The sequence below is a fragment of the Pinus tabuliformis genome, chromosome 3_2 (genome assembly GCF_031772625.1).
Source record: "Pinus tabuliformis cultivar Carrire ecotype Pingquan chromosome 3_2, CPIR1, whole genome shotgun sequence".
NCBI lineage: Eukaryota > Viridiplantae > Streptophyta > Pinopsida > Pinales > Pinaceae > Pinus > Pinus tabuliformis.
Window position 1 is genome coordinate 447,363,945 of NC_142302.1, and position 15,714 is coordinate 447,379,658.

The 15,714-nt window shown below is 37.0% G+C and overlaps 1 protein-coding gene across 1 annotated transcript in view; it reads left to right on the forward strand.

Moving 5' to 3' along the window:
• Positions 1-2,044: 2,044 nt before the first annotated feature.
• The window catches only part of LOC149181226 (protein DSS1 HOMOLOG ON CHROMOSOME V-like), a 33,272-nt gene continuing 19,602 nt past the window's right edge, over positions 2,045-15,714 (forward strand). Inside the window, exon 1 of the mRNA XM_089416516.1 lies at positions 2,045-2,278. Coding sequence (XP_089272642.1) covers positions 2,176-2,278 — 103 coding nt within the window. The 5' untranslated portion in view covers positions 2,045-2,175. The remainder of the gene's footprint in view (positions 2,279-15,714) is intronic.

Here is a 15,714-nt window from a genome sequence, read left to right on the forward strand (position 1 = left end):
TTTCTACTCCTATTTGATTGCTTACACATGATGCATTGGTTTTAGTGTAGATATTGATTTCTAATCCTATTTAATCACTTGCACTAGATGCATTGATTTCATTGTAGTTGTCGATTTCTAATCATATTTAATACCTTACACTAGATGCATTGATTTCAACGTAGATGTTGATTTCTACTCATATTTGATTTCTTGCATTAGATGCATTGGTTTCAATGTAGATATTGATTTCTAATCCTATTTGATTTCTTGCACTAGATGCATTGATTTCAGTATAGATGTTGATTTCTAATCCTATTTGATTGTTTGCACTAGATGCATTGATTTTAGTGTAGATGTTGATTTCTGATTTGATGCAATAAGATGTATGATGTACATTAATTTCAAAGTAATTAGATTAATATTGTGCATTGATTTCAATGTAAGCACATCTCTACCTCCTCCATCTATATCTCTATCTCCCATTGTCTCTCCTTCTCTATCTCTTTATCTCAGCCCCTAAACATACACACACTCTCTCTATATCTATCTATCTCTCTCTCCTTCCCTCCCTTTCCCCTCCCTCTCTCTCTCTTCCCCTTCTCTCTCTCTTTAACATTTCTCTCTCCATATATATATATATATATATATCTCTTCCTCCCTCCTTGTCTTTGCCTCTCTCTTCTTCCCTCTCTCCGCCTCATCTATACCTCTATCTTCCCTTTTCTCTCTTTCTCACCCCCAAAGCACACACACACTCTCTCAATGTAAGCACATAAAAAATATTCAACCATAAATACAATACTTGAAATTTCATCCTAAATAAAATGTTTGCTTCTTGAAACTATAAACTATTTATAATTGGGTACATTCTTATTATTCCCATTCGGTACATTGTTAATTACTTCGCATTTCAACGTAGTAATAAAAAGTAACTACCATTGAAAACTATTTGGGGTTTAACACTCCATAAGTTACAATGATTGACTTTGGAGAAAACTACTATTAATATTCGAGAGCAACAGAGACAAGGTATGTTGTTTACTACAATATTTCGAGTTAAATATTTGAATGGTCTATGATTCCAACTACTCTTTTCATATGATTGATATAAGAAAATGGAAAAAATAATAGGTGTTACAAAATGAACAATAGAAAAAATATTTGAATGGTCTATGATTCCAACTACTCTTTTCATATGATCGATATGAGAAAATGGAAAAAATAAAAGGTGTGACAATAGGAACAATAAAAGAAAATAGTTGCAATGAAGATTGTTTGTAATTGACTATATTCTTAGTATTCACATTTTCTATCTATCAAAAGTTTTTCATTGACACTTTGCACTCAAAATTTGCATTTCATCATTTTTCATCATTCAAGTTACTCACAGTTTCTCTCATCTCAACAAACTGAGGTAACTAAGCAAATTTTAAATTAAATTGACCAAATTAATCTTAGACATATTTAGTATATTTAAAATGATTAATATAATTAAATGTTCAACGAATTTTGTATGACCACACATGACTGAAACCTAGATCTATCTTAACACAAAATCTATCAAGCGCCGAGAGGGATCAAATCTCTCGAGGTGCAGACCTTTCCTCAAGTTTTCACTCAAAAAATAAGTTTACACCTCGAGAGATTTGATCCAGTGTTAAAATGGATCTAAGATGGTTTAAAAATCTCATAAACACAACTAAAAAATCGTCACTATTAATTTATTGATTTAATTTTCCCACCTAAACAAAATAAAAAAAAGAGTAAACCGCCAAGATCCTTAGCACACCAACGATGCCAATTATAATGAAAAGAAGCAAGGCGGTTTAAAACTTGTGTGTGAAGATACCTTTTTCGCTATGCATATAAGCAATGTCTTTAACAACTCTGGTGTGAGGATCCTTTTTCTCTCCTCCTCTAAAATTTCCACACAACTTTTTTAATCTTTAGGCATGTTTAATAAATCAATGTGTGGTTTGATGGTAAGTCACATGAGCTCGCAGTTAAGTTACCGATTCACCATGTGATTAAAAAAAATAAAAATAAATAAATCGGGATCTAGTTAAACCATATATTTTCCAAAACAATTGAGGGTTGCAGTTAGCTACCCAAACGTTATATAGGTCGACAATCCGATTGAATGAACTGTGTTGTTAAGGAAGACATTTTCGTTTAGACCTGAACCTGGTGAAGATGGCAACTGCTGCTCCAGAAAATGCACCCAAGGAGGTTCCTGAAGAGCCCAAAATCGATCTTTTCGAAGACGATGATGAATTTGAGGAATTCGAAAATGAAGGTCAGTGTCTGGTTTTCACCAATTTTACCCGCTATTAGGTTTACACCTGGCCGACTGTAATTTTAACTTAAATATCACTACAAAGTTTGTATTTGATGTACAAAACATACATTTTATTTTCGCATAACAGCCTGTGTAGGGTGGCGTCTGGATATCTGTTCCTCTTAAATTTGTCTTTTTGGGGTACATTCAGATTCTATTCCATTGCTCAGGAATGTTCAGTTATTATGTTTCAATTAATTAGGCATGGTTGGATTTTGCTTTACTTGTGAGCATAATTCGTTGTGTGCGTTTGTGTTGCTGGATTTTTGTTAAATAGATGGTTTTTATTTTTCGGAATTTTTGTCAAGGGGGCTTGTTGGCAGGGCGATGTTATTACCCCCATCAGGGTTGAAGTTTTCTAGTGATTCGTTCCCCCCTTAAGGGTTGCATGTGTTTGCAGTGGGGCTAGGTGTAAGTCCTGAGCGAATTTAGTGTAGTAAATATCTCGCGCGCCTGCATCAATTGATATGCTGCCTGTTTAGGGACGGGCGAATTTGCTGCATCAGGATAAGAGGAAATACTGTAAAAAAATCTTTAGGGCACTTTAATTAGTTTTCGCTGGGCAGTAAGTTTGGTCTGGTTTGGTTGTTTTCTGCAAGACAGTGGCATATATCTGTTGGGTTTTCTTGTTGTATTGAGGAATTCATCAGCTGTTCTCTTTGAACTTTTTTTTTTGGTTGGGTAAGTTTTTTGCCACTTGTGGTGGCGTTTTTCCTTTTAGACTGTTCTTTTGGATCTACATAATGTTTATACTTTTTAAGCAAAAGAAATAGTTACGAATGCAATATGAACCCATGTGAAATTGACATACTTGATATGTTTTGACCAATTGTCAAACAATGGTGAATGATCTGTGTTGGTAACTAATACTTAAGAAGAAAATAAATAGCTTATAAGATTTTCCCTTGCATTAACTAACCCCGCCTACTTTCAATTCCATGGATTTCATTGCTTTCGTACAAGGATTATAATTTATTATTTTCTCTTAGGCTTAGTTACTAGAAAGTTCCTTTCAGGACCTTGCCTGTGAGAAATGTGCAAGCAACTGGCTAGGCTTGTGGAAGCATTATGTCCTCTCATTTGCCCTCGCTGGTACAACTGATGGATTGTGAGATTCAGTAGGCTCTGTGCAGGCAGGTGTCTCTTGTGGAAGCATTAGGTCCTCTCACTTGGCCTCGCTGGTACAACTAATGGATAATGAGATTCAGTAGACTCTGTACAGGCAGGTGCCTCTTACCCAGAATTTGGAAACACCTCAGACTCTGAACTTGCATTTGGTGGGGGAGAGTTTCTAAGTGATAACTAATTGGATTACCTTTGTAGTTGCGGGAAACACCGAAGGCATTCTTCAAAGCATTAGTTTCACTTTCAAAGGTTTGAGACAAATCAAGTAGAGGAAGAACTAGGGCTAAAGAAAGATGTTGCCTGAGGTTTGTTGAGGTTTGATCCTGATTAGACTCTTAGAGGTCCCAAAAAAAGGATTTATTATCTTTGGTTTAATTAATCTATGTAAATGAAGAGCAAAAGTAGAGTAACTTAGAATGAATTTGCAATGAAAGTTGGCTAAGCCAAGGAAGTTTTCTAGCTTAGTTTTTGGAGTAGGCAAGTCAAGTAGGACTTGGACATTATCCAACACCTTTGGCATTGGTAATGTAACCCAAATATCATGCTTTTGTGTTTCTGAGAGAACATTTAGACAGATTTGCTTGATGTTAGTCAACAAGCTACTAAGGTATTCTGGATACGTTCTAAATGCTGCTCCAAGTTTTTGGAAAAGACGAGGATGCCATTAACATAGATGACGCTAAAGTCATCTAAGAAATCTTGGAAGATTTTGTTCACTAGTCCCATGAATATAGCAAGAGCATTACTGAATTTGAATGGCATTACCAACCATCCAAATGAGTGCATTTTTGTCTTAGATATTGATTTCTGAGCATCATTTGCTTTTAAACTTAAATGATATTCAGTGATTCACTACTCAAATCAAGTTTGAAAAATATATAATACCCTGAAGCTGATATGGGAGATAATCTGTTTGAGGCAAGGGGCAATGATTCTTTATTGTTATTTTGTTGATCCAACTCTTTGATTTGTTTTCTATCTCTTTAGTTTCAGAGACTGAAGTCCCATACACGGGTCCTTGGTGCAATAAGGCTTCTAGTTGCAATTATATTGAACGTTGTCCATTGTTCTAGGCAGAGGACAACACTTAGGTTCTTGGAAAACATATTGTAACTTTTTAGCAGTGAAGCAAGTTTAAAAGGTCCTTAGTCTCGGAAATTTCTATTAAAGGGATAGATGAATTATTCTAATTTCTGGATTTGGTTGCTATCTTTGGAGATATGTTACCAGATTCGGCTGTTCTGTAGCCAGCATTTGGGGATCCTGGATCAGATCATGAACCCGATTTGCCCTGGATCTGCTGCAGGAAATGGTCCCGAAACTGGTCCAAAATGCCGAAACTGCTTTTTATACAATTTTCTGCAAAGGGAATATTTTTTTAAAGAGAAGAAAGGCGAAAATATAATATACTTAAAAGAAAGAACCCTAACTTCAAGTCCTAAAACACGCTAACTGCTTTCCAAAAAATCCAGGAAAAATTGATTCATTTTTATATCGATCTCCATGCAACCTAGCTTTTGAGTTTTTTTGGCAAGTCAAGAGCAAATTGCAAGCATTGTAAATATATTCGTTTATAATTTCTACCCATCCTTAACAATTCCCAAATGTTATTAAATGATCCTTAACATTTTACAAGTGTTATTAAATCAAACACAGTTTGCTTTCCTGCCATTTTCATGTGGTTTTGCAAATTAACAACTGCAAAACTGTCATAGTTGTGTCACATAAACTGTCATATTATCAATAATTTCTAACCTAGTGCAAAGGAGAGTGCAATTTCTAAACTGTTATATTCTCAATAATTTCTAACCTTTTTGTTTTTTGTTAAACATTAACAAACTTCTCGTCTTACCTTATCTCCTATAATATTTATTTTTAGTGACCTCTTTGGATATGAGTCACGCATGTTTTACGCAAGCGTTGAGTCAAGGCCAGGCTATCTTGTTTGCTTGTTTGTTGACTCAAGGGTATCCCATGGTATGGACATTGTACATATGTGATATACTTATGTGGTCATGTAGATTCTCAATGTGGGCCTAAGGACAATTCCCCCTAGTGGATACTAGTGTGAATAGCAAGTAGGCAATGGAAATATTATGCTTTTCCTAAGTTGTAGCTCATATGTATGCCTTACACAAGTGTTGAGTCAAGTGTTAAATTTAGTTAACAATGGTATGTTCTATGCTTAGCACAATTGCTTCAATGTTTCTTAAACAGCCCAATGGCAATTTCCAATTTAGATTTCCAATAGCAATCACATTAACCATTAAACACATTGACAGTAAAAGTAGATAGAACATAAAACAATATGCAGAAGACAAGCCAAAACAAGAAAACACCAGATTTGGCCGGATGCCAGGGAAAAACCCCAAGATGGGGAACACCCTTTGATCAAATCTTCTTATTATTATATCAAAAGTTCAGCACAGAGAGAGAGTACGAAAGTCAAACTGACTTGCCAAATTCAAAGTCAAAACAACCCTATCAAAATCTGCAGTCAACTGCAGTCAAATCATCCCTGGCGAGAAAGTCAATGCTGGTCAAATCAGCAATAAATGATCCTCAAAACAGCTCGGATTTCCCCAGTCAAACTTGGCTTGATCAGGAGGTTGAAGTCAGCCCAAAACAGCTCGTTCAAACTCGGTCAAAGGAGAGAGAAAAACAGCTGTAATTTTCTGCGATCAAACTGCAGTCAACCCTGAAGTCAATGCTAGTCAAACTGCTCAGATTCCCTCAATTTTTGTGCCCAGAAATGCGGCCTAAAGAGACAGAAAAAATCTTCCAAAAATTGTAGTCAAAGCTGGTCAAACTTGGTCTGCTGCCTGTAATTTTTGGTCCTGCAACTCAGCCCAGAAAACTCGTCCTTCTTGCCACACGTGTGAGAGAGAGGAGTTGCCCAATAGTTGTACGAACCAATGAGAGAAGGAGAGAGAAGAATGTGTGAATGATGATGATGCCAAATGAGGTGTGAGGTCACTTGTATTTATACAATTCGCTGTGTTTGAAGAGACACGTCCATTGGGTTTCTTGAGCCTACATGATGATGTGGCCGACTTTGACAATTTGCACATGTGTGGGCATAAATTCAAAATCACACTTTTGCTTGTCCAAATGAGATGTTCTTTATATCAATTTTGGTCCTCTCGAAAAGAGGAATTTAATGTAATCATCATCTCCATCAAATGCGCTGTCCCAAGGTTGAATTTGGCCCTAGTTGCCAATTTTAACATCAAGCTATCTTATGGCACTTTGCTTTGGTGTTGAGTTGAGGGAATTCCATGGTGTAAACATTTTACATATGTGGTAAAAATAGGATTCATAATTTTGATTTGACTATGTTAGGTCTTGTAATATTGTACATACCTTTGCTTTTCTGCAAATGTTTTCCCATATTAAAAATAAAAATTTCCTAAAAGAATAATCAAAGGACAAAAAAAAAGAAAAAGATCAAAAATGAAAAAAATATGAACCCCCAAAAGAGATAAGAATAGATCATGAAAGTGTGCAAATTCAAATGCCACTACTTTTATTTTACTTTGCAAAATAAGATTGTGTGCAACTTGTCAAAAATGCCACAATCCATGATGGTCAAATAGTTTAATTTTGATTCAATCATGCTTTAAATTTCATGTTGATAGATAGAGGATAAAGATCTAGCCAAACTATTTAATTTTGGCAGATCAGTAGTTAGGTAGAAAATAATAATGAGTGACCGCAAGCTCAAATGCACCCAATAAATGAAGAGAAAATGCTAGGGTAAATAAAGGGTAGGTAGAAGAAGTTTTGCAAGTGCACAAGGTTGGTAAGTCAAAAAGCACTTTCATCATGCTTAATCCTATTTTTCATGTGCAGGAGGAATTGTCAAAGAGAAAGGACATTCACCAAAGCTTATTTTACTAATTTCCCCTCATCTCACTAGAACCCCCCATATACTCAGTTTATTAATTTCCCCTCATTATCCCTTCATTACTTGTAAAAACCCTTTCCCTTCATTACTTGTAAAAACCCTTTCCCTTCATTTTTACCTTTTTCCCTTTGTTTCACACATTTCCCTAGACATTACCCTTAAAAAATCATTCCCCCTTCCCAAAACCCCTTTCCCTAAGTGTGAAACCTATTCCCATCACAAATAATACATTCCCCCCTTATTAATTTCCTTTTTTCCCCTTAAAAACCCACTAAACCCCTTTATCCTAAGTTATTTTCTAAAATCCCGCTTTATAATTCCCCGACACCCTTTAACTCACCAAACCTTGGTGTATAGTTAAAAGTTAAAACCCTCCGCCATATAAACCCATGGTCCCCACCTTTATTAACCCATCGCTTATAATTAAAATCCCGTCATTACTTTTTTAATTAATTACAATTCATTGTAATTAGACCTCGGGCCTCGCCAACCACATTCCAACTCCGTTCGTGCAACTTTGCCACGCGATATCCCTCTGATCTCCCACCCCCAGATCCAACGGCGCATATTTATATCGTGCAGTTTCACAATTTGACAATTAACGGTCCAAAAGCACGTGAGATTCGCGGTTTTGGCCGAGCACTGTTGGTTACGTGGCGGCACTAGGTTATATTGCGTGCTCGCGAAAAATACCGCCCCCACCCAAAAGCGGTGCGATATGGCCTAAAACCGCCTCCCCGCGTAAAAGCAAAACTGCCCATTGTTCATTTACCAAATTCTCGCGCCAAAATGTAACCGTTGTTGGTTAAAAGGCCGAAAAAGCCCCATTTTTCTCTTTTCACTCATTTTTACTGCAAACCTCTGTTAACCAATTTCGATACCTTGCACCTCTAAGCAACCAATTTAACCACCTTTTGCCACCCGAAGACGCTGCAGACACCAAATTGAAGCAGTAAATTGACAATTGAAGCCTCAGAAGCCTCTGCTGCCACCACAGAACCCTGTCTGCGCACCAAATTGCAAATTTCCAGGTATTCTTGAAAGAACCAGAACAACCTTGTAATTTGAACTATGCACAATAATTATTAAAAGGTTAATTAATTAAATTAATTAAAAAACCTTCCTAAACTGAAGAAAAACTTATTGTGCATCCAAACCCTTTTCTACAGATTGTAATTACCCTCTCCATTGTTCCAAACCTTTTGACTTTACCCCTAAAGCCACAGAGAAAGTAATTCCATTGAACAAACCAAATTATGGCTTCCCAAAGCTCTCTGGATGTAAGACCTCTGCAAACCCCTCACCTGGATATTGACCACCTCCCATTGGCCGACAGAGAGTTTCAAATTAAAGACACTGCTTCCCCTAGCCATCTATTGAATCTCCACTGGTGGAGTAAAGACAAATTTTTGAACCAAAATGATGAAATTTACCTATGGGAGTCAAATTTGCCCAAGTACTTGTTCCCATAGGTACACCTATTCCTAGAAATCATTCACTTCTGCCAAGCTTGCTATGTTCCAAGTCAAAGAAGCATAGTCACCCTTGACCAACAAGTTTTGTTCACTATTACTGTAGAGTTAATAAATCAAATGTTGCAGATCCAGCCAAGCCCAAATGAGACCCCACTTTCCATTAAAGGCTTACTTGAACTCTACACAAAGCTAGACCTTCCCAAGAAAGCTCAGATCTTTCAGACTTTCATCATAGAGGAGTTTCATACTCCTACAGATAGTCCTCCATATGCTGCGACCATTTTCTCTGAGAGAGGCAGACAAATTATTACCATGCTCTCTTGCATTCTATGATACACCACTGATGAGCATGTGGAGGAGGTTGTTCTTGCTTCCCTTTCAATTTTTTGCTCAGGCAAGCCTCCAACTACAGTTTACAATTTTGCTTAGTTCTTAGCAGATAGAATCCATGAACAGTTTATCAGATTGCCAAATAAAAGAGTCTTCAAATACTCATCAATATTGTTTCACATGTTCTTATACTTTCAGTCAGACAAGTTTCTAGTCAACATCCAAAAGTTAGACACCAAGGGCAATCCAAGATCTGTCATCTTTTGGACACCATTGATCCAAAGATATTCCACTGTTTTTACTTGTAAAGAGTTCATTGATTCATTTGTTCATCTAGTTGTAAACATGCTAACCTGTAGCTATCAACCTAGGATCAATGATGAGATTAAGAGAGTTTTACAGTTGGCTAAGAACAGTAGAGTGGGAGACTGGTATCTATACTAGGACCACACAAAAATCAGGATATATGGATGCCAACTCACTCTCTACAAGCTGCCCAAATACCTCCCCATGAGGATATTTGCATTAGAGTATTTAAGGGAAATTGTAAACTCTGATGAGGTTAATTTCCTGTTAGCTAGGAAGAAGACTCAATTTAAGATCAAAAACCAATTGGGCCCTTTTATTTGTAACAATAGGAAAGCTGGACAAGAGGCAGAGAAAATCTTACAACAAATGAACTTCAAAAGCAGTTTCATGTGGTAGTATGACCCTAATGGAGTCATAAACAAGTTAAGGCTCAAGTTCAAATTAAGCCCTTTCATACATGAGCCCGGGCCAGATATTGAAAGATATGCCAAACAGTCAGAATGGTTGGAGAACACTTTAATAGATGTGGAGAATACTTTAATAGATGTGGAAAAGCAGATTGATACTAGTTCCTTTCTATAGGTTCCAGCCCTACAGGAACAGATAAATATTACTCCCATTTTACAAACTCCAGCCAATGAGGACAAAAATGTAAAAAGAACCAGGGAAGAAGGTTCTAGCTTTGGGATGGACACTACAGATGACATGTTTGAGATCAATTACAGGAGGAGGCCCAAGCCTAATCCTGTAACTGAGCAAGAAGACATGATTGAGACAGTTGAAATCACTGATACTGACACAATGGTTGGAAGGAGTAAAGGTGCAGCAGTTTCAGAGGAAACCAGTTTTAGAGGAAACTCAACAGCCCTCCACCTCAAACACTCAAATTATTGAAAAGTAGCTCAGTATTGAAGTCTTTTCATCCAGCAAACCAGTGGATAGAGAGAAAGATATAAAAGAGAAGTACAAGGAAATTAAGTTGAGGAATGAGGCATTAAAGGCTGAAACTTATGCCCAGTACTTTAAACAAACACCTGCCAATCAAAATAGATTAATGTCAGCCTTTGACATTAAAACTGGTAAGATGCAAATGACCTATATGCAGCCTATAGTTCAGCAGCCCAGATCATCAACAGACTACAGGAAGGCAGAGTTCGAAGTTTTGGCCAGGGATGTTCACCCTATTGACCAAATTGAATTCCATAAGCAGGCAGGTGAGATGATTTACTCCACAATGACTAACAAAGCACTGACTATTGAGAAACTTCAAAGCTCATTGGACAACATCACAGCACAGTATAAGCTAAAAAAGGCATCCTCACAGGCCAAGGATAACATAATCAAGTCATTGGAAGACTTGGTGATTGAGATTGGATATAATCCAAGTGACATCAAGGCAGCAGAAAAATTGATAAAGAAGAAAAATGAGGATATTGATGCTTTGAAGAAGCAACTGAAGCTGCCTCATTCAGAACATCCACAAACCAAGGAGGTCCTAGAGAGCCAAACCCAATAGGAGGAGATGATGGATCTCATTCTCTAATTAAATGCTCAAATGAAAGAAATGGAGAATGAATTGGACAGTTTGATACAGTTGAAACAGGCCAACCTTGAGACAGCCACAACCACTGCTATTCCTACAGTTACAACAACAGTTCCATCAACTTTGGCAGCTTCATTTGCCCTAACAGCTCCACTAGCTACAACACTTCCAGCTGCAACAACATCTATATCAGCAACAGGTTCAACAACAGCAGCAACTCATCCAAGTGATGAGGTGAGTAAACTAGTCAAAACCATGGAGGACATATCCATTTAGATCACTGAGATAAATAAACTCAAAGAACAGATAACAAGTCTGGAGGATGAGAAGAAACTGGCTCAGATTATGCACAAAAATGAAGTACAAAAGTCAAATAGGTTGACTGAGAGAATAAAAAACTTGGAAAAAGAATTAACATTAAAGGAGCCACTTGCCCAAGCAAAAGAACAACTATGGGACAATATCATTGACTCTGTCAATGATATTTGGCCATCTATACAAGTCATCTTTGAACAAAATGTTTTAGTCAAAGAGGCTACTGAAGCAATTCAAAGAGTTAAGGCTGAACTTGGAGATATGCCAGAAGAAGCCTTGAGAATAATCTAATTCCTTAACTCCAAGAACAAATATGAATTGCAGGAGTTGGACATAGCTGACAAGACTAGCACTATACTAGAAGTAAATAAAGTGCTCACCAAGAGGAAGTTAATGATGCAGCTTGAGGACAAATGCCAAACCATGGAGCTGGCTATAGGCAGGTTCATGGTTAAATTTGATGCTTTGAGGCAGAAAGGTCTGCCAAATCCCTTGGTAATAAATGACAGATTAATGCCACATGAAGACTATAACAGGAAAATCAGAGAAGTGGCAAGAGATCAAGCCAATAATTCCTCTATGAAAGGGATGCCTACAAGAAAAGTTTTGTACCAGACTTTTGAGAACCTATTTTACCTCCAGCATGAGGTAAAACACCTTTTTGTGAACAAGCCCACCTTTGCAAGATACACAGAAGCAGATGAAGTCTACAGAAGAATGGTAAATATTAAATTACCAGGCACAAAGACTTGGGAAAAGTTAAATGATTTACTATGAAAATGCAAGGTAAAAGTGGATACAGAACAGTCAAAGAAAATTAGCAGGTTACCCAGTCAAAGAGTATCAGTTAAAGGGCAAAGTAAAAAGAACAGTTAGCGTGGAAGACCAACAAAAAAGGAGAAAAAACAACAAAAGATCAAAGCATAAGACAACAGAGCCAAATAAACAGGGACAACTTGCAACAGTTACATATCTGTCTCTATCTTCTTGCATGAAGATATTTCTTTTTTCTAGAATAATTCCCAAGACAGTTTGGCATATTTTGTAATAAGTTTTTATATAAATACTTCATAATTCGAAGTATAGAGGGTGGATTGCTAGACATTTCTATAGGTGTATTGATCTGAAACCTAAGGGTTCATTGTACCGTTTTTTCAAGTCAGCAGACTGGATTGAGTAATAAAGACATTGCATTACAGGATTCATGTGTTGGGCCACTCCAATCAAGTATTTTCTGTTTGTCAAATTGTTATTTTCTTAAGTGTTTCACAAACTTGCAAGTTATCTAAATTGAATGAAATAATTGGAAATTTATTACAGAATTTGTTTAAGTACATTTTGTCTTGAACAATTAAATCATTTTAATGTTTTCTTCTGATATCCAGAGTAGGGAATCCTTCATTGCTCCCTAATTTCGATTGACCCCTACCTTTCCCCTCATTATCTGGTTTGAGGAACCCTTAATTGCTCCTTGGCCCCAATTGAAAACCACTTCACCATCCAGCCTAAAAGATCTGAATTCACTCCGCTACCTTGCCCTGTAAACACTATCTTTAGAACTTGATCCAGTCTTGTTTTCTTGACACTTGACCCCATAGCCCAACAGTAAAAGACATCCCTCTATTCATTCAAGTCAGTAATTCCACCACCAAATCAAAATCAAAACCCAATCAAAGCCTAAATAACTAGCCTAAAATCAATTAACTAAACAAAGTTAAATCATAAAAAGAGAGCCCTCTCTGAGTATTAGGAAGGCTAGATTATGATCACAAAAGTAGGTTTGTGGTTATCTCTATTATTTCTTTCATAACAACTCTAGGGAAATTTTAGAGTGATAACAGGCCCATGGTCAAGATCCCATTAGTAATTATCAATGTGAATAACAAAGAAACTATTGAAAATATTATGCTCTTCCTAACTTGAATTTAATGTGTATGTGAAGCATGCTAGAATCTAATAAAATGTTAAAAAATGAACGTGAATGGCCACATTGACAAGACAAGGGGCTATGGCTTAACACACGACAATTAGGGCAAGAGAGAGAGAGAGAGAGAGAGAGAGAGAGAGAGTGTAGGGATTGTTACAACAAAATCTCACACTTAAAGCTCAAGTATGAGACCTTGTGTTATTCAAGAGGGGGCCATTGTCACCTTACCAACTCTCTTTACACTTCTAGTTAGCTCTCCTTTGACTCAATAGGGGTTCTTCCCAATATAGGATTGTTGGGGTTTTTTAGTGCTTTGAAGGTAACTTAAGGATTTGAGTTAAAAGGGTCAAGAAAGGTCCCCAATCAAATGCAATCAAGAAATTACAAGGTGATTTCAAAGTGTAAACGTCGATAAAACGATTTAAATGATTTTTAAAAGAAAAAGGTGATATGGATAGAAGATTAGTGCCTTAGCTTGCCATTATATTTTTGGGGTATATGGGTTGGAGTAGCACACTTGGAAAGAAATGGAGTAGATGTAGGTTCAAAGACTAGGGAAAACCCACTTGTCTACCTTAGAGGTTTGAACTAGGTGTCCTATAATCTTTAAAGATGGGATAAGGAGCGATCTCCACTAATGTCATCTCAAAAGGGCTTGATGAGAGGTTCAAAGAGGCTTGAAGCAGATATAGCTTCAAAGAGTAAGGAAGACCTACTCGTGTACCCTAGACGTTTGGGGTAGGCATCTTACAATCTTCAATAATGGTATAAGGGAGTGAGCTCCACTTAGGTCATCTCACAAGAACTTGGTGGACACTTTGTCGAAGAGAGATGATGGAATAAAAGTTGTCATCCAACACTTACCATCCTCCATTAACAAAAACCAAGGAAAAGATAACTTTGTTTATCATGCATCCATCCAAGATCTACCATATTCTTCCATGAAAATAAGACTATCCACATCAACAAGGTCTTCCTCATCAAGAACTGCTATTATGCATCAAAGAGAAGAAGACTGTCCACATCAACAAAATCCCCCAAGAGGTCACTCTACTTATTCCTCCATAGCCAAAATCAAAGAAAAATAGAAATTTTCAGAATTTTCAGATTGGTTAAGGGATTTCTCCCCCAATCCAACCATGAGAAAATGAGAGGACGTGCACCTCTATTTTTAGAGAATGTGTTCCAAGTTCCTATACATTAAAATATTAATTTCAAGGGCTAAAAGCACCTAATCTACCTTATGGAGGGGTAACAGGCCCTCTTGCCTAATTAAATTATCCAAAGAAATACGTTGTAGGGGATTTTTCAAGCCACATGTACATATTTTACACCTACTACCCTTAGAAAAGGGGGACTCTTCAAGCAAAGGCTTGTGCTCATAACATCTAGCCATTCAAGTTCCTTCAACATACATAAGTCTTCAAACCCAATATCAACAAACCTCTAAGCCTCCTTCAAATGTGTGTGTACAACCACCCCCCCCAAAAGCTCCTTTTTTTAAGGCTGTTACACCTTTAAGGGCTGGCTTTGCAATCAAAATCACTCTTGTAGGTAAGCTCCAATTACCATTATATATTCCAAATGATAATGCATATTCTTATAGGTTGGTCCTAGGCCTATTATAGGTGGTTGCCCTTAAATTTGTCTTCATCACGAGCTCAAGCACATCAGATATGGTCCATACAACATCATCCAACAAATGGGTCTTTTTGGTAAGCTCCAATTACCATTATATATTTCAAATGATAATGCATATTCTTATAGGTTGGTCCTAGGCCTATTATAGGTTGCTGCCCTTAAATTTGTCTTCATCACGAGCTCAAGCACATCAGATATGGTCCATACATCATCCAACAATGGGTCTTTTATGCCCTCACGGTTGAATGACCCACCTCAACTTGGCTTTCACGATGTGTTGAATGTTAGCTTAATTGAAGTTGTATAAGGCACCTCATTTGGAGGACTCTATTCTAGTGACACATTCGGAGGCCAAAATCTCAATTTTTTAGCCTTCCCTTCTTGAAGATACCCTTATTGATGTCTACACCATATGCTCTAGTCGTTGTTGAATTATGTCTTGTGTGGTGGACCATAAAGGCACTGTCCACTCAAATCCAAGTGGTTGTCCTAGACAACATTGGAGCAACAATATCACCATCTTCAGCAAAAGTTGGGGCTTATTTTGTCTTTGCATGGGGGAATTAGGGAGGCTTAGTCTAGTGAACATGTGTTAACACGTATCATATTTATACAATATAGATTTTATTGATTACTCACTCACTTCATATATTTTCTTGGAGACATAGTCAAACATGATCACTATTCCATATTTTTTACTCTATATATAGTAATGCAAATCTAGTCAAGTTGATTACTACAATAAGGGTTTTGATTGCATCGACATTGAGGGGAATGCAAGAAGTTAAAGCTATTCAAGACATTCTTAAGTCTATAACTGTA